This window comes from Myotis nattereri, assembly GCF_964212035.1.
Source record: "Myotis nattereri genome assembly, chromosome: 8".
Classification (NCBI taxonomy): Eukaryota; Metazoa; Chordata; class Mammalia; order Chiroptera; family Vespertilionidae; genus Myotis; species Myotis nattereri.
This window is the reverse complement of record NC_138083.1, coordinates 16,682,265-16,703,191: the sequence shown is the minus strand read 5'-3', so window position 1 is coordinate 16,703,191 and position 20,927 is coordinate 16,682,265. Positions and strand designations below refer to the sequence as shown.

Genomic DNA, 20,927 nt, shown 5'->3' with positions numbered 1-20,927 from the left:
TATTCTCTCTCATCATTGATGTTTCTACTTTCTCTCCCTCGCCCTTCCTCTCTAAAATCAATAAAAATATTTTTAAAGAAATAAAAAATAAAAACACCTGAAGTTAATATAAATTAATATTAAATGAAAAATGTAATTTAAATTTTTCTAATTTTTAAAATTAATAAAGTTAAAAAAACACTTGAAACTAATAAGAAATAATGACTGTAAACTGCAATTGAAAAAAATTTTAAGAATTAAAAAAATAACTTTAAAATTATACAAAAGTGAAATTTCATTAACTTTTTTATATCATACTATTTTAATTCTGAATGATTTAAATTTGTATTAAAAGAAAAAGGGAGACCAGCCTTGAGTTGGATCCTAAAGAATATATAAGAAGGGCATTTTAGGCAGACTAAGGAGTATGGGGGTAGGAGAGAGGAGATCTGCTGCTTTGTCTGGGGACCTTCAAAAGGTTGCCAGAAAGGACAGAAATAAGATAGGAGGTACGCCGAAACCGGTTTGGCTCAGTGGATAGAGCGTCAGCCTGCGGACTGAGGGGTCCCGGGTTCGATTCCGGTCAAGGGCATGTGCCTGGGTTGCGGGCATATCCCCAGTGGGGGATGTGCAGGAGGCAGCTGATCGATGTTTCTCTCTCATCGATGTTTCTAACTCTCTATCTCTCTCCCTTCCTCTCTGTAAAAAATCAATAAAATATATTTAAAAAAAAAAAAAGAAAAAAGAAATAAGATAGGAGGTAAGGAATGGATTGGGAGGGAAAAGCCAGGTCAGGAAGGGCCTTGAAAGCCTTGCTGGGGAGTTCTAAAGGCCACAGGAGTCAGAATTACATTGCACAGAGAGCATTCCAGGTAGGTAAGGGAGGAAGAAGGGGCAGAAGATCACTAATTAGCAGATATCCCAGTAGGGGGGAAATTGAGGCTCTGAACAAAGACTGAGGTAAGACGCAGAAGAAGGTATCTAAGAGCACCTTCATGAGCTATACCAGTGATGGTGAACCTTTTGAGCTCGGCGTGTCAGCATTTTGAAAAACCCTAACTTAACTCTGGTGCCGTGTCACATATAGAAATTTTTTGATATTTGCAACCACAGTAAAAAAAAGATTTATATTTTTGATATTTATTTTATATATTAAATGCAATTTAACAAAAAAAAAATCAACCAAAAAAATGAGTTCTCGTGTCACCTCTGACATGCGTGTCATAGGTTCACCATCACGGAGCTATACAGAACCTTGGAATAGAGAAAAACACTATCAATAGTGATCAAAATAAATAGACAGATACAAGTGGGAAACGATTTTTATTAGATACTAAAAATGCAATGTTGAGCGGTACACTTGAAATCTGTATGATTTTGTGAACCAATGCCATCCCTATAAATTCCTTTCTTAAAAATGCAATATTCAAAAACTTGGAAGCATATGCATTATTTGAGAGACTGTAAGGTTATTTTTTCACTTTGCTTAAATTAAGATTGTGCAAAGGTCTAATCTCTTTTTAAAGAAAATCAAATTGCACTTGACTCTTGTTTTACTTTTAATGAGAGAACATCCACAGATCTTCACAAATCTTCAAATTGACAACGTATAATTCTATCCACAATATGTTGTTTTGCCCGGAATAAAGCACTCAGTGAAACAGATTTGGGAGGAGCCTTTTTACACAACCAAATCTGCCATCCTCTTCTTCATTTCATGCACGCTTCTATTTTTTGGCTAAAAACTACATTTTTCAGATCTCTTCAATTCTGGTACCAGTACAAGTTGACTGTCTGTCTTTTTTGTGGCTCTTTTCTGTGCCATTTCTTCTCTCTCTCTCTCTCTCTCTCTCTCTCTCTCTCTCTCTCTCTCTCTCTTCCTCTCTCTCTCTCTCTCTCTCTCTCTCTCTCTCTCTCTCTCACACACACACACACACACACACACACACACACACACACACACATCACTTCTAGAGAGTTTTTAGGTTAAACAATGACTATAAATCACAAAGCCCCTGTGAGGTGCCACCACGTGGTTCCCACCACCCTAGAAACTTAAGAGGATTTAAATGCTCACTTCAGCGCAATTAGGAAGTACTGCAGACCTGCAGTCATCTCTGGACTGGCCACTCCTCCAAGTTCACTCAGCGAAAGACCGCAGGAGCAGCTGATGCCCTGCAGGCTTCAAGCCAGACTGTTCCCTTCCAACCAGTCCAGTGTCACAAGCACATCAAACACTAGGTGTCACCCTGGAACAGCCACCATGCTACACATCCAAACAAAACAAGCTACAGAAAATTCATAACACAGCAAATATTGGTACAACTCCCTCCTAAATTTATATATACATATGTGTGTGTGTGTGTGTGTGTGTGTGTGTGTGTGTGGAATCAACTCACCCAAATTGTGTTAACACATTAATTCCACTCAATTAAAAGAAAAACACTCTACAGAGTGTCTGCTCTTCTAACAATAAATACAACATACTCAAGTTTTATTGTGAATTTTCCATATAATTTACCCTTAAAGGGTGTGGTTTCCACCATCTGCCCTTAAAGGGTTCTTAGAAACACTTGCTACTGCTGCCTCCCAGAGGACCTGCTCCGGAGTGTCAGTTACCAATGAGTCGAGTGAGAGGGACCAGCATGCCTCTAAGCTCAGGGCACCTGGGCTGCAGCAGATAATCGCAAGAATGTAATTTCAGACTTTCACAAACATCTTATCTCCAGTTTCCCTTCCCTGAAGGTAGACTGAGTAATTCAGTGTATCCTATTGGTTGAATCCCAAGTTTCACACCTAAGTCTTGAGGCATAAGGAACACTATAGTCTTGAACATTAATTTTAAAAATTAAAATTTCCATTGAAAATGGCTCCTTTCAACTCAGACACTTGTAATTTAATTAAAATTATTTATGTGCTATAATAAGATGATCAAATTTTAACCACAAACAATGCATTCAAAGAGTCTCCAGAAAGGACTAGATGTTTATGTTTTTTGTTGCTATCTTCCAGTTTGCAGAGCTCACAAACATTTCATGGTCAAAAGTAGACACCAGGCCCTGGCTGGCATATCTAAGTGGTCAGATGGTCTGCCCACACACCGAAGGATAGTGGGTTTGATTCCCAGTCAAGGGCATGTACCTGGCTTGCTGGTTCGATCCTGAGCCCAGGCCGGGGCACAGGCAGAGGCAACTGATCTATGTGTCACTTTTCTCCCCTCCCCTCCCCTCCCCTTCCCTCCCCTCCCCTCCCTTCCCCCCTCTCTCTCTCCCTCTCTCTCTCTCTCTCTCTCTCTCTCTCTCTCTCTCTCTCTCCTCCTCCTCCTCCTCCTCCTCCTCCTCCTCCTCCTCCTCCTCTCCCTCCCTCCCTTTTAGAGAAAAAAAAAATCAATGGAAAAAAATATCCTCAGCGGAGGATTAACAGCAAGAAAAAACTCACAAAAGTAGACAGCAGAATAACCATTTGCTTGTCAATTAGAGATCTAGGCCCTATGCTTTATCATTTCCCCAGTACCTGGTATAGGACACAGCACTAAGGAATGACTACTGAGCAACTCGCCCCCACAGGCAATACATGAACCCAGTGAGAAAGAGCCTAACAGGCCACCCAGTCCTCTACTCCCTACAGACGGGGTCTTAAGGAAGATTGTGGAGCAGGTCGCACCATGCCATAATAATAATGCTATCATTTAGAGTTGTTCCCAACCAAAAGCTCAACAATAAAAACTAGTATGACTAATGTTATGAAGAGAGCCAGAAGAATTAGGCACTTCCATGACCATTTAAAATACATATAACACATTAAAATATGCCCCATTGTCATAAAGGTGCCCCAATATTCTGGTCATGATAACCAGTGGCACTGGTTTTGCTTGCCAAGGAACTCAAGACAGCTTTGGGAAGGGAAGATGGATGAGAAGGGTGTCCCTGTCTTTTTTAAATGTTCTCCAGGATATCTGAACTGACACTGGCCTTTCTCAGTTGCTATTCAACATTTAGAATTATCTCATGACCCAGGAGCTACATTCCAAACTGGAACCATTCTTTAAAAAGAAAAAATCTACTGAAGTATCCAAATATTTGAATTCAATAAGATTTTAAATTCTAAGGATTTATGAAGAATCTGTTTTTCCTGTTCGTGTTATTTGTTCTTGTCCTGCCTCCACTCAATAACAGTAAAGTGTTCCTTTAAGGAATAAATACTCAACAACAGTAAAGTGTTCCTTAAGGAAAAAAAGCAATAGAATGAGAAGTTTGTGGAAGGAAGTCCTTCACCTGGCTGTGGGGAGGAGGGAGCAGCATGGAAATATTTTTGAACACTGGAGAGTCTGGAATAATAACAAATAAAAACCAAAAACAGCAGAAGCTGTAGAAAAGGTTAATTATAAACATAAAATTCTGCTGTCTTTCTTTTTTTTTTAAAATATATTTTATTGATTTTTTACAGAGAGGAAGGGAGAGAGATAGAGAGTTAGAAACATCGATGAGAGAGAAACATCGATCAGCTGCCTCCTGCACATCTCCTACTGGGGATGTGCCCGCAACCCAGGTACATGCCCTTGACCGGAATCGAACCTGGGACCTTTCAGTCCGCAGGCCAACGCTCTATCCACAGAGCCAAACCGGTTTCGGCCTGCTGTCTTTCTATGTGTTGTTTGCTCATAAGAAGAGGTATTAAGCCATGGCAGAGAGAAAAAGAATTCTGACTTAATCCTATAGGACACCTGCCTTGAATGAGTTGACTTGCCTGTGATTCAACCTGTGCATTTGCACTGAACCTCTGCAGGAGGGTCTAAGTTGTTTTCATTTTCAAAGACTATAAAAGATAAACAGACCGAAACCGGTGTGGCTCAGTGGATAGAGCGTCGGCCTGCAGACTAAAGGGTCCCAGGTTTGATTCCGGTCAAGGGCATGTACCTGGGTTGCGGGCACATCCCCAGTGGGAGATGTGCAGGAGGCGGCTGATCGATGTTTCTCTCTCATCAATGTTTCTAACTTTCTATCACTCTCCCTTCCTCTCTGTAAAAAATCAATAAAATATATTTTTTAAAAAAAGATAAACAGTCCCACCAATAGAAGAAGGGAGAAGGTGGCGGGGGGGGGGGGGGGGGGGGTTGGAGGAGAAATGGAAACAAACATCTCAAAATTATTTGGATTACTATTATATTTATAATTCTACTTTTTCTTCAGGCAATTCTTCATTATTAATATCTGAAGTACAGTGATGCTATTAAATGTAAAAAGCATAAATATATGTGTTTATATGTGAAATAAAATCAATATTCAAATTATGGGAGGGCATATACAAAGCAATTGTATAGAATGAAAATCAGCTATTTGTTTCCCCTTTTGCAACACTTTGGGCATTGCACTGGATCCAAATGTGTTATATTCAGGAAAGCTATTAAAAGGCCTTTCCCCATATTTTGAGGGAAAAAATCAGAGGTTAAACCAGCTATCTATACGCTCGCTTGGAACAATGAAGAACAAGAGACCCAGTGTTGAATTCCATTAAAGTAAGACAGAAATTCCATGCCAGTCCTGCATTAACCCAGGTCAATCATAACTCCCAAGCATAACTATACCCAGCAAGACTGCACACAGGAGTCCTGCTCCAATCCAGCATTACCTCCATACTGCGGGGGAGGGGGGGAGAGGGGAGACGATATGCAGGAGGCCTATAGTAAGTTTCAGACAACCAAACTGTCATCTTCGACAGTATAGGAAATCCAAAACTAGTGACCACAGTATTACGCCCCTTCCACTGTCAGCCCCTGAAGAAGCCCACATGTCCTCTGCTCTCTGGGCACCTCGCCTGCTGCCGTTCACCTCTTATGCCCATGCTTCCCCAGCCCGATCTCTCCCACCAAAAAAGGGGTGAGGGAGAAACAGCGGGCATCATCCTGAAATGACACCAAAAGTGTTTTCTTTAATCTTGGGGGTGAGGGTGGAGGTGGAGGGGAGGTGGAAAATGTGGTGGGGAGATAAAGTACTATGTAATTTGTCCATTTTTAAAAATATTATTGTCATCTTAAAATAAACATGAAAAGAGTAAAATGAAACTGTGTGTGGCTCTTCAATTTTGTGTTTACAGAAGGCCACTTTAAAGTCATGTGTCCCCAACCTACGACTGTAAATAAATGCTTATCCCCCCTCGGCCAAGGACACTGTGGTAACAATGCCTGAGAAGCCCAGGGAAACCATTTCTGTAAAACAGTAAACCTTAAGTCCCCTGCCCCAGAGGACACAGACATGCAACATGCTAAGGATGAGCCAGTGTTTAACAAAGAGGAGTCTTTCAAATGAGATAACAAGGCTCTGTTGGGAGACCATAGAGCTTCTCGGCCTAATCAGCAGCTACTCGCAACAGAAATTTAAATTAAGTTACTTAAAATTAAAATGTAAGTCACTCAGTCATACCAGCCACATTTCAAGCACTAAACAGCCCATGTGGCTAGTGGTTACCTAACTGGATAGAACTGTGGACGAGAGGGGCCACATGCTAACCTGATAAGCTCAGGGAAGGCCTGCATGGTGGTCTTGCAAACTCAGAGACCTAAAGTAACCACAAAGGATGGTCTGAAATTAAACTTTAACTTAAAGCAGTTATGGTGGGTAGTTACATCCTAGGCCAGTATCTTCACTGACAAGGTCAATCTATACCTTAACTGAGCTTCTTGTCTTTTTGCCTCTATGATAACATAGTATCATTGAAATGTCAGAGTAACTTGTAACTTTCCTTTTTTCTGGACCCCTCAGGGCACAACCAATGTCCTGGGCACCAGGGCAGATACCACAAATTCCTTCACTGTTATTGTTATCATGTTAATTGTTGACTGTAACTATCCTATACCCACCTAAGCAATGTGTCTATCATTTTACTTTTTACCCAATCCCAGAGGTTTTCTGCTTGTTTTCTCCTGCCTCTCTAATCTATCACCAATAGGTTTCATGTAACCCACCTATGTCTCCTCCTTTGATTGGAAAGTATACAAATAAATGAAAAACCACCATTCTCTGGAGCATTATCCCAATCCATTGAGATTCTGCTTTCCAGCAACTGTCGACTGTTTGGCTCAAATAAACTCACAAAAATTCTTAACAGGTTTGACTGCTTTAGCAGAGCAGATATAGCATATCCCCAGCATCACAGAAAGTTCTATTGAACAGAGCTGCTCTAGAGGAAAAGCCCACTGAGATGTTTAGATATGCAAAGGCTAATCAGAGTCAAATCAATTTAATATTTAAAACTAAATGAAAGCATGAAACTAAATTTCATGCTAAAAATTACTTCCCTTGTGAACTTCCTGTTTTGAACACTTCAAACAAAGCTACGTTTGAAGTATCATAAGTTGGGAGAGTTGGAAGAGACCCCAGAGCTCATCTAGTCCCATTCCCTCACTTTTTGTACATGGAAGCCAAGGTAAAGAGAGGCTAAGTACTGATACCACTGTAATTAACTAGTTATAAATAACAGGAAAGGAGTAAAGGGGAGGGCCACATATTATGGACATGCCATTTGTGTAGCTTTGCCAGGAAGCTGCAGTTTAACACTCTCCAGATCTGTTGTTCCTCACAGATCCTGGGGGAAGGGACTGGACAAAGGAAGAATAGACACATGCCCAGTAAGGTCGGAGTGATGTGGGAAGGTACTTGCTTTCAGTAACACCTGGGAACAGGTCATTGGCCAGAGTAGGCATGGCCACGGCAAGTACAGGAAGATCTGAGATACTTAAACTCCTACACAACGGAGTTGGCGCTCTTTGTTCCTGGCTTGCAGGGCTCTATGCTTCATAGGCCATGTGGACGCCACACATAATGGACTAATGGGCTGCAACTAGCCTAATGCTGTGCCGGACCCAGCTCCACCATGGGATGGAAGCTACAGACACCGCCTTTGCTTCTAGCTCTGCTGTCTCCAGCTGCACCTCTTCCTGGACTGGATGAAGGGAAATGGGACATTGGAAACACAAGGAGGTAATCTCATCCTCCTGCAGGGGCCTCCAGAAATACTTATTCCAGCGGTAACCAACTCCCACTAGCAACAGAAAAAGACCATCCACGCATTTCTCCGGTAACAATACTTTTTTAAAAAACTATGTTTTTATTGATCTTTAGAAAGAGGAAGGAAGAGGCATAGAGAGACAGAAACACTGATGAGAGAGAAACATTGGCTGTCTCCCGCACACCCCCTCTACTGGGGATGGAGCCTGTAACCCAAACCAGTGACGTCTTGGTTCATGGTTGACGCTCACCCACTGAGCCACACCAGCCTGGCTAACAACAGTACCTTAAAAGCCATGCAGCTTGTTCGTGTCAAAACCTGATCTAAATCTAGCCAGACTTCTGCTACCTTTTTTCCTATCTCTTTTATCCAGAGACTTTTAGGTGAAAGAGAAAATGTTTTTAACACAAAAATACCAAATAACTGCATGGAATATAAGTTGAGAATTAAATACAACAATAAATATTAACAGGTGCAAATCACTGTGAGGCACACAAAAGATTATAAGTAATGGTTACTGGCCTCGGGAACTATATAGTCTCGTTAGGAAGCTAAGGCATAGTCACCTTAAGGGAAAACTAAGAACATTTAGTTATAATTAAATCGTAACAAGCGGGGGTGTACCACATGTGTTCACAGAAAAGAATGGGCAGCTCTAGCAGGAGTTGCCAGAAGAAATTGGAAGAATGGGCCAGCTGAGGAGGAAAGCAAAGGGCCGTCCCTGAAAAAAAGAATTGCATAAACCAAGAGGCAGAAGTGAAACTATGCAAAAAGAGGTAAAGGGGCAATAAGCAAAGTAGCATGTGTGTGTAACAGCACTTACACAGAGCAACACCAACAACAAAAAGCAAACAAGAGCTGCACGGGGACCCCAGAGGGGACTCTAGGTTTCAGACCAGACTGGGCCACACTTTACAGATTATAAGAACAAGTTCAGGCCCCTAGTAAGGAAAAAAAGTACCATTTATTTAATTTGAAGGGGTAATTTGAATAAATTAAAAAATTAGGAATCTAAAAATCAAATATCCTGTATATCTGTGATTTCTGACTGTGATAGCTGAAAAACAGATGAATGAGTAGCATTCTGAAGCCAGAACATGTATAAATTTTAAAATTAAATCTCTTCCTCCATCCATGTATATTGTATTTTTATTGGGGTGGGGAGGGTAAGGAAATGCCTTGCTATCACATTCTAGAAGCTTTCTTAACCATATACAAAGAACTCCAAATTACTCCATTTCTCTACTAAAGGGGGATGGCACATACTATAGCAGTTTGAAACATTTCTATAATAACTAGATTCTCTGCATTCTTTTTTTAAAAACTGTGTTTTTATTTATTTCAGAGAGGAAGGGAGAGGGAGAGATAGAAAGATGATGAGAGAGAATCATCAATAGGCTGCCTCCTGCATGTCCCCCACCGGGGATCCAGCCCACAACCCAGGCAATATGCCCTGACCAGGTCAACACTCAACTGCTGAGCCACACCAAGACAGGCTGTATTCATGATGCTCTGACATTCTGGGGCCTTGCTGACCTAGGAAAGACTGTCTCTCCTTCGTTAGCTAATTGCTAGAGATAGTACCTGCCAGCATATTCCAACCAACCAACCAACCAACCAATCCCAAATCTACATCCACCTCCTTTTATGGGCTCTCACACTCTGGGACACTATCCCCCTGCCCAAATCACCCAAGGACCAAATACTGAACAACTAGGGATCATCCTACAACCTAGAGCCCACCAAAATTATTCAAACTATCCCCTCCTAAGCCTGCTTATTAGCTTGCTTGCCTTACCTTGCCCATTCCTTCCTGGAAAAAAAAACACAATAAAGGCTCCTACCCTCAGTTCCCCTCTGCCTACTCTACCATGGTGCTTCTCTGTATAGCCCTAACAGGGCATGGCATGCTTCCTGCTACTAGGGAACTGTGAGTAGAATAAACACATCTTCCTTCACACCAATCATTTTCGTGTCTGTGTATCTTACCAAACCTGGTTACAACAAATCCATGTACTATGAAAATAACCCCTCATCTGCAGAATCCAGAAAGTTATCAAAGTCAAGTGAATTATTTGAACTTGAAGCCCACTCACCAGGTGCCTAATATTTCTATACCAATCCTCCTTTCCCCTTTGCAGGTAGCCACCTCAAGGGCCACCACCAAGAGTTACATTCAGAATTTTCTGTGACTCCAAAGGTCATTACTAGAACTCTGACATACGTCCATTCTTACAAGTGGACTCTTCAGTTTACCAGGAAATTTAACATATGCTCCATGAGGGCAGGGGGTTCTGTCTTGCCCACTGCCATCACTCCAGCACCTAGAAGTGTGACTGACACATAGTAGGTACTCAATAAACGTGTATAATAAAGAACAGGTGCGTGCTAGTGTCGATGGCCTGTGCAATAGAGCTTGAGAAGCAGGAGAATATCAAGACACCTAAGTGATAGGCATCATGGTATTCTTAGGAGCAAACATAGAATATTGGGGACTAGCTATAGTTATAAGAAATATTAATCATACTCTGTTAACTGTGATTGCCTTGTTGTGATTAAAGAAAGGACATTCTAACCTGGCTGGGAGTTGTACTATCCCTTACCCTCAACCTTGGATCTGGTAGTTAACCTTGGAATGCGGTCCATTCTCATTCAAGAACTGCCTACTAACATGGAAAGATTAACAACCTTGTTGCCCAAACAATGGAGTCCTACCCCATGTAATCTTTGTCCTAACGAATATAAGCAGCTGGCTTATGGGGAGTTGCAGTGCAGATTTTCGTGGATGACCTGCTGCTCTCCCATAATGCTGGCAGTATTGGAATAAATGATCATATATGATTCAATCCTCTCTTTGTTGAATAGGCTCAAGTAGTGACAGGCAGCACAGACCCATTCATTGTCTGGTTTCAGTAGTAAATTAAAGAAATAGGTTCTAGAGTTGGACAGAGGTTATATCTCTTTGTAGCACTTGATACTGGTACAATGTTGGACAAGTCACTTCAAACTGCAAAGGTCCTATTCTTCCATCCATAAAAACTGGCAAGACAGAATCTATTTAAGATGGAAGGGATTAAACAGGATGGCCCATGTAAAACATTTACATTCTAGTCAAGATAACAATGTAAATTCATTTTATGGAGTCCCCCACTCCCATTTGAAATACATAGCAATGACAGATAAAACGTTTTCAAAAAAGAGTAAAATTAGACAGTCATAACCTCAATACAAAATGTGACTAACATCTCCACGAACCAGCTACAACAGAAGCATTAAGCGATATACAGATTTGAAGCCAGGAGCAAAGATGGCTGGAGGTCAACTTCCAAGGGGTACAAATGCTCCCACTGGAGACAAAGGCAACAGAAAGTTCTGCTCGCTGCCTGAAAATGCAACTTGAACTGGCCTGGCAGCCTTGACTGCACATCACTTGCTTTATCAGAGCACTGTAATGTCTCCAGTATCGCCCACATCTAAAAACTACTGTTTCCTTTTTCAAAGGTTCCCTTCCAGATTGCCCCTGACTTACAAAGGCAGACAGCAGGTATCCTTACATGCTCTTCTTTCATGCTGTGGACGAAGTGGGGCCACCTGCTAAACCTGACAAGCTCAGAGAAGGCCTGCACAGTGGCCTTACAAACTCAGAGACCTAAAGTAACCGCATAAGATGATCTAAAATTAAAACTTTTCAACTAAAAGCAGTTCATGGCAGGTAGTCATGACCTAAGGCATTATTTTATCCCTAACAGAAAGAAGTCAATCTTTCCCTTAATGGAACATGTCTATTGTCTTTTTGCATCTGCCATAACATACCTTCAGAATGTCCCTCCGCCCCATCCCCTCAAAGCAGAGGCACCAAGTCACCTCATTGCTACTGTGTTCATTGTTGACTGTTAACTAGCCTGTATTCATCTATGTAAAAGAAGTATGTGTCTATCGTTTTATTTTTTATCCAACCCTAGACGGTCCCCCCACTTCTTTTCCTTCTCCTGCCTCCCTAAACAATCACTAATGGATTTCATGTAACCCACTTAAGTCTTCTCTTTTGACTGTAATGTATAAAATAAGATGCATAACTGCCTTTCTCTGGAGCATTATCTCAATCCACTGAGGTTTTACTTCCCAGCAATTGTCCTCAGTTTGGCTCAAATAAACTCACAAAAATTCTCTACAAGTTTGAATGTTTCTTACACTGGCAATGCCTTCTTAACTTTATGCTTTCTTCCAATCCATTTCTTATTTTTATAAGTATCTTTATACAGTATCCCTTCTGTGATTTAACAGAAAGATTTTCCCAGTTATGCACACCTTGATAAGTATTTACTTCCAAATCCTAATAACCCATCTCTTTACACAGCACTAACTTATAGAAAGTAGCTATGAAGTTACTTAATTTTTAGCATTAACGATTCAAAATTACCTTCTAAAGCCAGAGACAGAGAGAGAATATAAGGATAAACAAAAATAATGCAGGTTCATTGTTCACTCCCATTTATTAGGCAAAATGAGAATCTTATGAGCTTTGATAATATGTTTGTTCTATTGAAGCATAGTAACCTCCATCTTGGGTAAAAACTGCTGTTTAAAATTTTAACCCTGATATTCTGGCTCTGTAAACATTTGCTTGCTTAAATAACAGGGAAAAATAAGACTACTCCTATTCCAGAGATGCCATAAACTCTGCCCCAGACAGAGTTGTCAGTGCTGGCGCCAGGCCAGGCCTTGAGATATGGTCTCACGGCCCTGTCCCAGCAAACAGGACTTTTTCTCAGAAGGTCTGGAAGTCTCATTCCAAATTTGGAAAACAAAGAGCTGAAAACATATAAATTGAAAAGACTTCCACCATATTGGGCCCCAGAATTTGAGAAGCAAGAGTTCCTCTGGGCCCGCTAGAGCAAGTGAAAGCAAAAATGAACAGGACTCCAAATAAATTTGGCTTCTTGAGTAAGGCGTCTTCTGATTTACAATATAACAGTATTATATAGGCAACTAATCCTCTGTAGTTGGTAATGCATCTGTAATAACACCCTCCCTAATCTAGAATTTCTGGACACGAGGAGAAGGCATTGAAACTTCCTCTGTGGGAGGTATAGGACAAGGGTCTCTGATGGGCTATCCTGTTGGAGAACAACTAGACCTGAGATCGGTGACAGCAAGTGCAATTCTCAAAACATTTCTAGGTTTTGAAGGACATAGGGAAACTAACTTAAAAAATAGCAGGAGACAAAGCAGAAGGGAAGAAGAAAGGTGGCAAAAGGAAAGTGAACCAAAACTTGATCTGTAAGCAACAAGCTCAAGAAAAACAGCGCAGGGTGCCAGAGCTAATAAAATTCCACAGTAGAATCCATAGGTGTCTGTGCCCTCCAGATCCCAGTTCCCACCACATGGGAAGTTTGAGGAGCTGAACCTGAGATTCCATTAATAAACCAGGACCCTCAAATGAAGCAACAGTGATCCCAATCAAGAGCACTCCCAGACTTCTGGCAAAAGCAAAGACAAAACCCTCCAGGAAAAAAAAAAAGTATTAAAAAAGATTACATCTACATGATTAAATCTGACTTCAGAATCACATCACAAAACATTCAAAAAAAGAAGCCACTGTGAGAGACAGCAGAATAAGCAACAAATTTAGACAATTTCAGATATTAGAATGATTAGATACAGACATTTAATTTTGCATGTTAAACGTTTAAGAAAATAAAAGATGTCTGAAAGTGAACAAGGATCAAGAGAATATCAAAAGCAACCAGCTTGCCGAAACCGGTTTGGCTCAGTGGACAGAGCGTCGGCCTGCGGACTGAAAGGTCCCAGGTTCGATTCCGGTCAAGGGCATGTACCTGGGTTGCGGGCACCTCCCCAGTAGGAGATGTGCAGGAGGCAGCTGATCGATGTTTCTCTCTCATCGATGTTTCTAACTCTCTATCACTCTCCCTTCCTCTCTGTAAAAAATCAATAAAATATATTAAAAAAAAAAAAAGCAACCAGCCACATATGAATTCCAAACCAAAAGAAGTTAAAACAGGAGAAAGAATCACTGAAATTTAAAACTCAATAGAATGTTTAAGCAACAGATTAGACCCAAATGAAGAGAGTTAGTGCACTGGAAGAGAGAACTGAAGAAATTACCCAGAATTCAAGACCAGGAGATGGAGCAGTGGGTTCCCAACCTTCCTAATGCCGCGATGCTTTAATGCAGTTCCTCATGTTGTGGTGACCCCCAATTTCATTGTTACAAATTGAGCATAATTAAAGCATAGTGATTATTCACAAAAACAATATGTAATTATATATGTGTTTTCCAATGGTCTTAGGCGACCCTTGTGAAAGGGTCGTTCGACCCCCAAAGGGGTCGCGACCCACAGGTTGAGAACCGCTGAGATAGAGGGAAGAGAGGATAAAAGCAAGCTTAAGAGACATGGAAGACAGATCAAGAATCTATACTAATTAAAGGGTAATATGCTAATTAGACTGGGAGACCTTCCAGGAGACCTTCCGGACGTTCTTCTGGACAAAGTCCTGGTGGTGGGGCCAAGGTAGAGGCGGTTAGAGGCCAAGAGGGGAGGGCAGTTGTGGGTGATCAGGCTGGTGGGGGGCGGGGCTGTTGGGGGTAAGCAGACCAGCATGGGGGCCAGTTGGGGGCAAGCAGACCATCAGTGGGGGTCAGTTGGAGGTGATCAGGACAGCGGGGGGCAGTCTGGAGTGAGCAGGCCAGCAGGGGGGCAGTTGGGGATGAGCAGACCAGTGGGGAGGGAAGGTAGGGGCGAGCAGGCCAGCAGGCAGAGTGGTTAGGGGCAATCAGGCAGGCAGGTAGGCAGGTGAGCAGTTAGGAGGCAGCAGTTCCGGATTGCGAGAGGGATGTCCGACTGCCGGTTTAGGCCCGATCCCCTGAGGGGTCTCAGATTGGAGAGGGTGCAGGCCGGGCTGAGGAACACCCCCCCTCCCCCGTGCACGAATTTTGTGCACTGGGCCACTAGTTTTAAATAAGAATCCTAGAAGTATGGCCAGAAAGAATAGAAAAGAGTCAATACTTGAGAATACAGTAGCGGAGAATTTTACAGAAATTACAAAAGACTTAAATTCAGAAATACAGGAAGCACATAGGTACCAAGCAAAATAAGAAATCTTCATCTAGACATTTTGTGGTAAAACTGCAGAACACCAAAGACTAAGAAAAAGACTGTAAGAGAAGCCAGAGAGAAAAGGCATTTAAAGGAACAACTGAACTGAGAGCAGAGTTTAAAACTGTTACAATGGCAACTAGAGGATATAATAAAATTACAGCTGTAAAGTGTAACACGAATACTTTTACTGCTACTGCTACTGGTACTACTACTGATAATAATGTGTCTACTATCAATAACAACTGTTTGAAGACATTGAAGATTAATCTAGAGTAGATCAAACTGAAGAGATTATGACCCGTAAAAGAAGGGTCAAGCAAATAACTGGAAACTTCAATAAGAACAAATTCTTAGAAAAATACATAATTTATCAAACCAGAATCAAGAAAAAAAAAACTAGAATAGTAAAATAATACTAAAACTATTAAAGAAATTAAATGAGAGGTTAAAATATTTCCATTAAAACAACAACAACAACAAAATGCAACAGTTTCACATGGCTTTTCTAGAAAAGACTAAAAACACTCCAGGAACAGACCATTGCAATTTTATACAAACTATTTTACAGAACAAAAAAAAAGAAGACATGGCCCTGGCCGGTTGTTCAGTGGTTACAGCATCCTGGGGGGAGCTCCCCAACCCCCATGCACCAAAGGTCACAGGTTCAATTCCTAGTCAAGGGTACGCACCTAGTTTTCAGGCAACCAATCAATGTGTCTGTCTGAGTGATGTTTCTCTCTCTCTCTCTCCCTCTCTCTGTTTCTCTCTCTCAATCTCGCCTCCCTCCCTTCCACTCTCTCTCTCTAGAAATCAATAGAAAAAAATATCCTCAGGTGAGGATTTAAAAACAAGAAGAAATGCTTTACAACAGGCTCTATAACCTTTACCACAGGATCATTCATAAACAGTATGAGGAAGGGAGAGTTTAAGCCAACCTCAGTTGTGAACATAGATCTAAAAATGCAAACAAAATATCAGCCTCCCAAAAATTCTGAACTATATTCAGCACATTAATATTCATGAAAAAATCATCATGTTATCACAACAATGAAGAAAAAAAACACATTCAAAAACTTCAAAACCCATCTATGATTTTTTATAAATCTTACCAAACTAGGAATAGAAACAAATGTCCTTAACCTGACAAAGTACCTAACCAAAAATGTACAGAAAACATTATTCTTAATGATGAAATGCTAATGAAACTCTCTTTAAATCAGAAACAGAATGACCACCTTTATCATGTCTATTTATGAATGTACTAGAGAGCCAGTGCAGTAAGACAAAATAACCAGCAAGCTTGTCATTATTCACCGACATTCTATCTACCAAGAAAACAAAACAAAAAATCTATAGACAAAATGTTGGAATTAAAAAATCCTATATATTCATTTAATCCAGTGGGAATGGAATGAATGAACTAGAACTAAATTCAGAAACATGAATTAATCTTTGTGAGAATAAACAAGTAATCTTTTCTGTCAAGAAAGTTTAGGCAGCCACCATTTTGAAACAGCAAAGATCAACCCCTCCCTTTTTCCTTTATATTAACCAATTGCACAAGAATGTGAGCCTAAACTCTAACCAATAAAGAGTGAGAGGCAGATGGTGTGAGTCAGGGATAATCCCTCCAGCGCTGTCACCCCCACCCCCACCCCCGCTCCCTCCCAGGAGACTGCCTGCTCAGTGTGCGTGTCTACCAGACCCTGTGTTGGCTGCACACCCTCCTGCAGAAGTGAGGGTATTTGCCTTGCTGTCTGGCTCCTTTTTGTTCTGCCAGGACCCCTGGTTTGGGGGTTTGCCTTCTTTCTAACATCTTAGAAATAATGTTGAATGTAAAAGGCAAGCCAAAGATGATTGTATACCATATGAGACCATTTTATCACACTCAAAATCAAACAAAACTACACGATACACCGTTGAGGGATAGAAATTCTTGTGGTAAAATCATTCTTTAAAAAGAAAGGGAGTGAAAAAATGCATGGAAGTGGTTGCCTTTAGGGGAAAGAAAGGATGGGATCAAGGAAGAGCATCTAAACTGGGGGAGGTGAGGGGCTCAAAAGTATGGGCTTGATCATTATGCTTCAAATGTGCATGTTATAAATTCTTTAGTAAATGCAACAGCTATTACATAAATAATTTATATTAATTAAACAAATGGTAGTCAGTAGATACATATTTTAAGCTGTAGAAGAAATAATATAAACAGAGCAACTTTAAAATAAAGTTGGAGCTGCCACCCCTGAACTGCCTTGCACATCTTACGACTCTGCACAGATTTCATTCACAGAAGGGTTGCCACAGGAAACACAATAACCACCGAATATGAGGTGAATGAATGTCTGTTACTCTGAGGAATGAGTACAGCCCTCAAAGGAGAGAAAGGGGAGCCACAGTTTTGAGCAACAGCCATGAGCTAAGCCCCAGGCTGGAGATTTCCATCTCTGTTTTAGTCCACAAACCCAGAAAGTCCATGGAGAGCCTTCCTCCACTGGCCTCCCTCTCCAGCCAGCTCTGCAGCAAACACACACTAACCTAAGCACAAGTATCTTCAAATCCTGAATAACTTCTAGATAATCAACAATTAACTTGAAGAACCTATATTTTGGTATAATTTGGTTCTGGTATAGTTCGCAAGGTACCAATAATCTGGCCGCTTGTCTAATGCATTTGGACAAAAAAGCATGTGAGATCAAAAATCAAACCCAAATGCTGTTTCAACTTTGAAGAGAATATATGATGGACACACATGGGCACAGAGACACATACAAAGATTGCTACCTCACTAGTAGTCAGGAAAATATATATTAAAAACAGTATGTTTTTACATGTCAATTTACATATATGAAAAAGACAAATCATCTCCAGTGTTGGTTAGGACACTTACATAAGACTTACATATAAGTTTATATGACCTTTTTAAAAAGCAATTTGGCAATATCAGTATTTAAAATGTGCATACATTTCCATCTAATAATTTCATGTCTAGGTAACCACACAGAAAAATTCTCCCACATGCTTGCAAAAAGAAAAAAAATCACAAGAACATTCTTTGCAGCATTGTTTGTAAAAGTGGAAGGGAGGGAGGAAGGAAGGGTGGGGAGGGAGAGAGGGAAGGGATACATGTCCAACAATTTTATTTGTCTTCAAGTGAAACTGAAGATCTAAAATAACATATTTTCTACAAGAATCTTAAAAGCTAAATGAATTAACAAACACTTACTTCAAAAAGAAAGAGAATAGAGTCCAGCTCCTCCCTTTGTGACTTATTATTCCCTGGAATATATTAAAAAATTAGTTATCATGACAATGTGTACATTTTAGGATATTAAAAACATGTTAAAAGGTATCTTAAAACATTTAAGCATCAACATACATTTACTTTTTCAAATAATACCGGGAAGTCGTGCCCGTGTTCGGAATGCAGATGGACCACCAAGCCAGACGGCCTGGGCCCGCTTCCAGCAAAGCTGATCCTTAAACACAGCTTCCATGTTTCCCCAGTTCTTATCAACCCTTGACAGGTAACTTATTCATTTCTCAGTTAGTTACTTATGAGGTCAAATTATGATAGCATGCACAGTAAAAAAAAGATAGAAATACTTCTAATTTTGTGAAATGAACAGGCATAGAGTAGTAGTAACTATAAAAACTCACATATCTCTTTAAGCAACTGCACACAGTCCTTTTGATAATAACAGTAATAAAAATCATAACAACTACAGCAGTAGTTAGCATTTATTGTCCAACCTATGTACCAAGCACTGTGCTAACTGCTTAGCATACACCATCTAACTTTTTCTGTAAAGGTCCTGATAATAAGTAGTTTAGGCTTTTCAGGCCTCTCTTGCAACCACTCACTCTGCTGTTATAATGCAAAAGCAGCCATAGACAATACATAAATGAATGGGTATGGCTGTGTCCAATGAATCTTGATTTATAAAAACAAGCAGCAGTTGTACGTTGTGGACCCCTGATCTAACTGAATCCCCACAGTCCTATGCTTTTGTTTGCTTTTTTTAAATCCTCACCCAAGGATATTTTTCCATTGATTTTTAGAGAGAGGGAAAGAGAGAGGGAAAGACAGAGAGAAATATCAATGTGAGAGAAACACATTGACTGGTTGCCTCCTGCATGAGCCCCGACCAGGGCCCGGGCCAGGGAGGAGCCTGCAACCAAGGTACGTGCCCTTGACCAGAATCGAACCCGGGATCTTTAGGTCTACAGGCCAACGCTCTATCCACTGAGCAAAACCAGCTAGGGCCCCACAGCTCTATTAAGTAACATCATTTATTCATTGAACGAATACTAAAGAATGTCTCTATGTCAGGGATTATTCCAGGAACTGAGGATACAGAAGTGAACAAAAAAGAACACCCCTAAGGAAGCTTACGAATAAGTAAGACAACCAATAAGAAAGGCAGATGGGGAGTGCCTAAAAAGGTGGTATGCAATTTTGACTAGTGAAGTCAGGGAACACCTTGCTGATAAGGTGCATCTGAGTGAAGCTATGAAAGAGGTAAGGAGCGAGACACATGAACATTTGGGGGTAAAAAATTGAGGGGAAATGTTTTCCAAATAGAGGGATTGGACAATGAAAGGTCCTATGGCTGAGCCGGTTTGGAACGGTGATGAAGAAAGGCGATTGGAAGAAGGCCCTGTGTCTGAAAGAAAGGGGGAGAAGAGGGCAAGGATGCTGATGTATTTTGAAGATAGAGGCAATAACTCGGGATCTGGCCTGAATAACTGGAAGGCTAAAGTTATCACAAGATGAGTTCATTATTCCTAGTAAACACTTCCCCTGATTCTTTTGTTTTGATACAACTTTTTTCCTGCACTCTAGTAAAAAACACGGATTGTACTAAAAGCAAGAAACTTCAAAACCTCACCCTGTTTTTATTGGTTCTTTGTTATGATTCTTTGCAATAGACTGTAAAAATGGAGAGTTTTTCCCTTCCCATCAAAAAATGTCTATTTCTCCATGTGACTTGCTCTAGCCAATGCCAGACAGATATTAGCAAATGTGAGGCAAGCACAAACTTGTAAACACTTCCTGAGCTGGGAACCCTAAGACCACCATCTAAAGAAGCCCAAGACAGCCTATAGCTGGAGAAGAGGGGCCACATGCAGGAGAACTAAGGCAACATGGTCAATAGCTTGCCAACCATAAGCTGGTATCAGAGGCATGAGCTAGCCTAAACCAGAAGAACTGTCCAACAGACCCAGAAAATCATAGGTAAATGACTAGCTGTTATGTTATGGCACTCAATTTAGGGATGGTTTGCTATGCAGCACAAACTAACTGATACATTGTTGAACAGCTATATTTCACTAAAAAGATAGAGAAAGCAAAAAGGGGAGTAGGGAGGGAAGAAGGACCCTTTAGAATGGGGTTATTAGGTTGTAGGGTGTTTATTTTTAAGATATGACATTTTAATTTTTTCCATTGCTATTTTGATTGCACATAATATTACACTATTCTCCTCCACACACCTATGAAAAGAAAGTGGAGCAAAGCTAGAAAACTAGATTATTCCATATTTGATATATCTACCAATTTGAGGAAAAAATAATTTTAAGTTCAAGATTTATATAAATTTATAAATCACAGCGTGGGGGGGGGGGTTGGAAAAGAGCAAGTCATTGAAAAACAAAAACAGATACTTGGTATCTGGGCACATGCCCATGTCTGATGGCCCACTAGAGCAGGGGTGGGCAAACTTTTTGACTCGAGGGCCACAATGAGTTCTTAAACTGGACCGGAGGGCCGGAACAAAAGCATGGATGGAGTGTTTGTGTGAACTAATATAAACTCAAAGTAAA

The 20,927-nt window shown here is 40.7% G+C and overlaps 1 protein-coding gene across 3 annotated transcripts in view; it reads right to left on the bottom strand.

Annotated features, from left to right (window-relative positions):
• RALGAPA2 (Ral GTPase activating protein catalytic subunit alpha 2) overlaps positions 1 to 20,927 on the bottom strand; it is a 300,833-nt gene that overhangs the window by 255,338 nt on the left and 24,568 nt on the right. For all 3 annotated transcript variants that reach the window (XM_081097210.1, XM_081097209.1, XM_081097211.1), the window contains exon 3: positions 18,328 to 18,380. In XM_081097210.1, the coding sequence (XP_080953336.1) occupies positions 18,328 to 18,380 (53 nt within the window). The remainder of the gene's footprint in view (positions 1 to 18,327; positions 18,381 to 20,927) is intronic.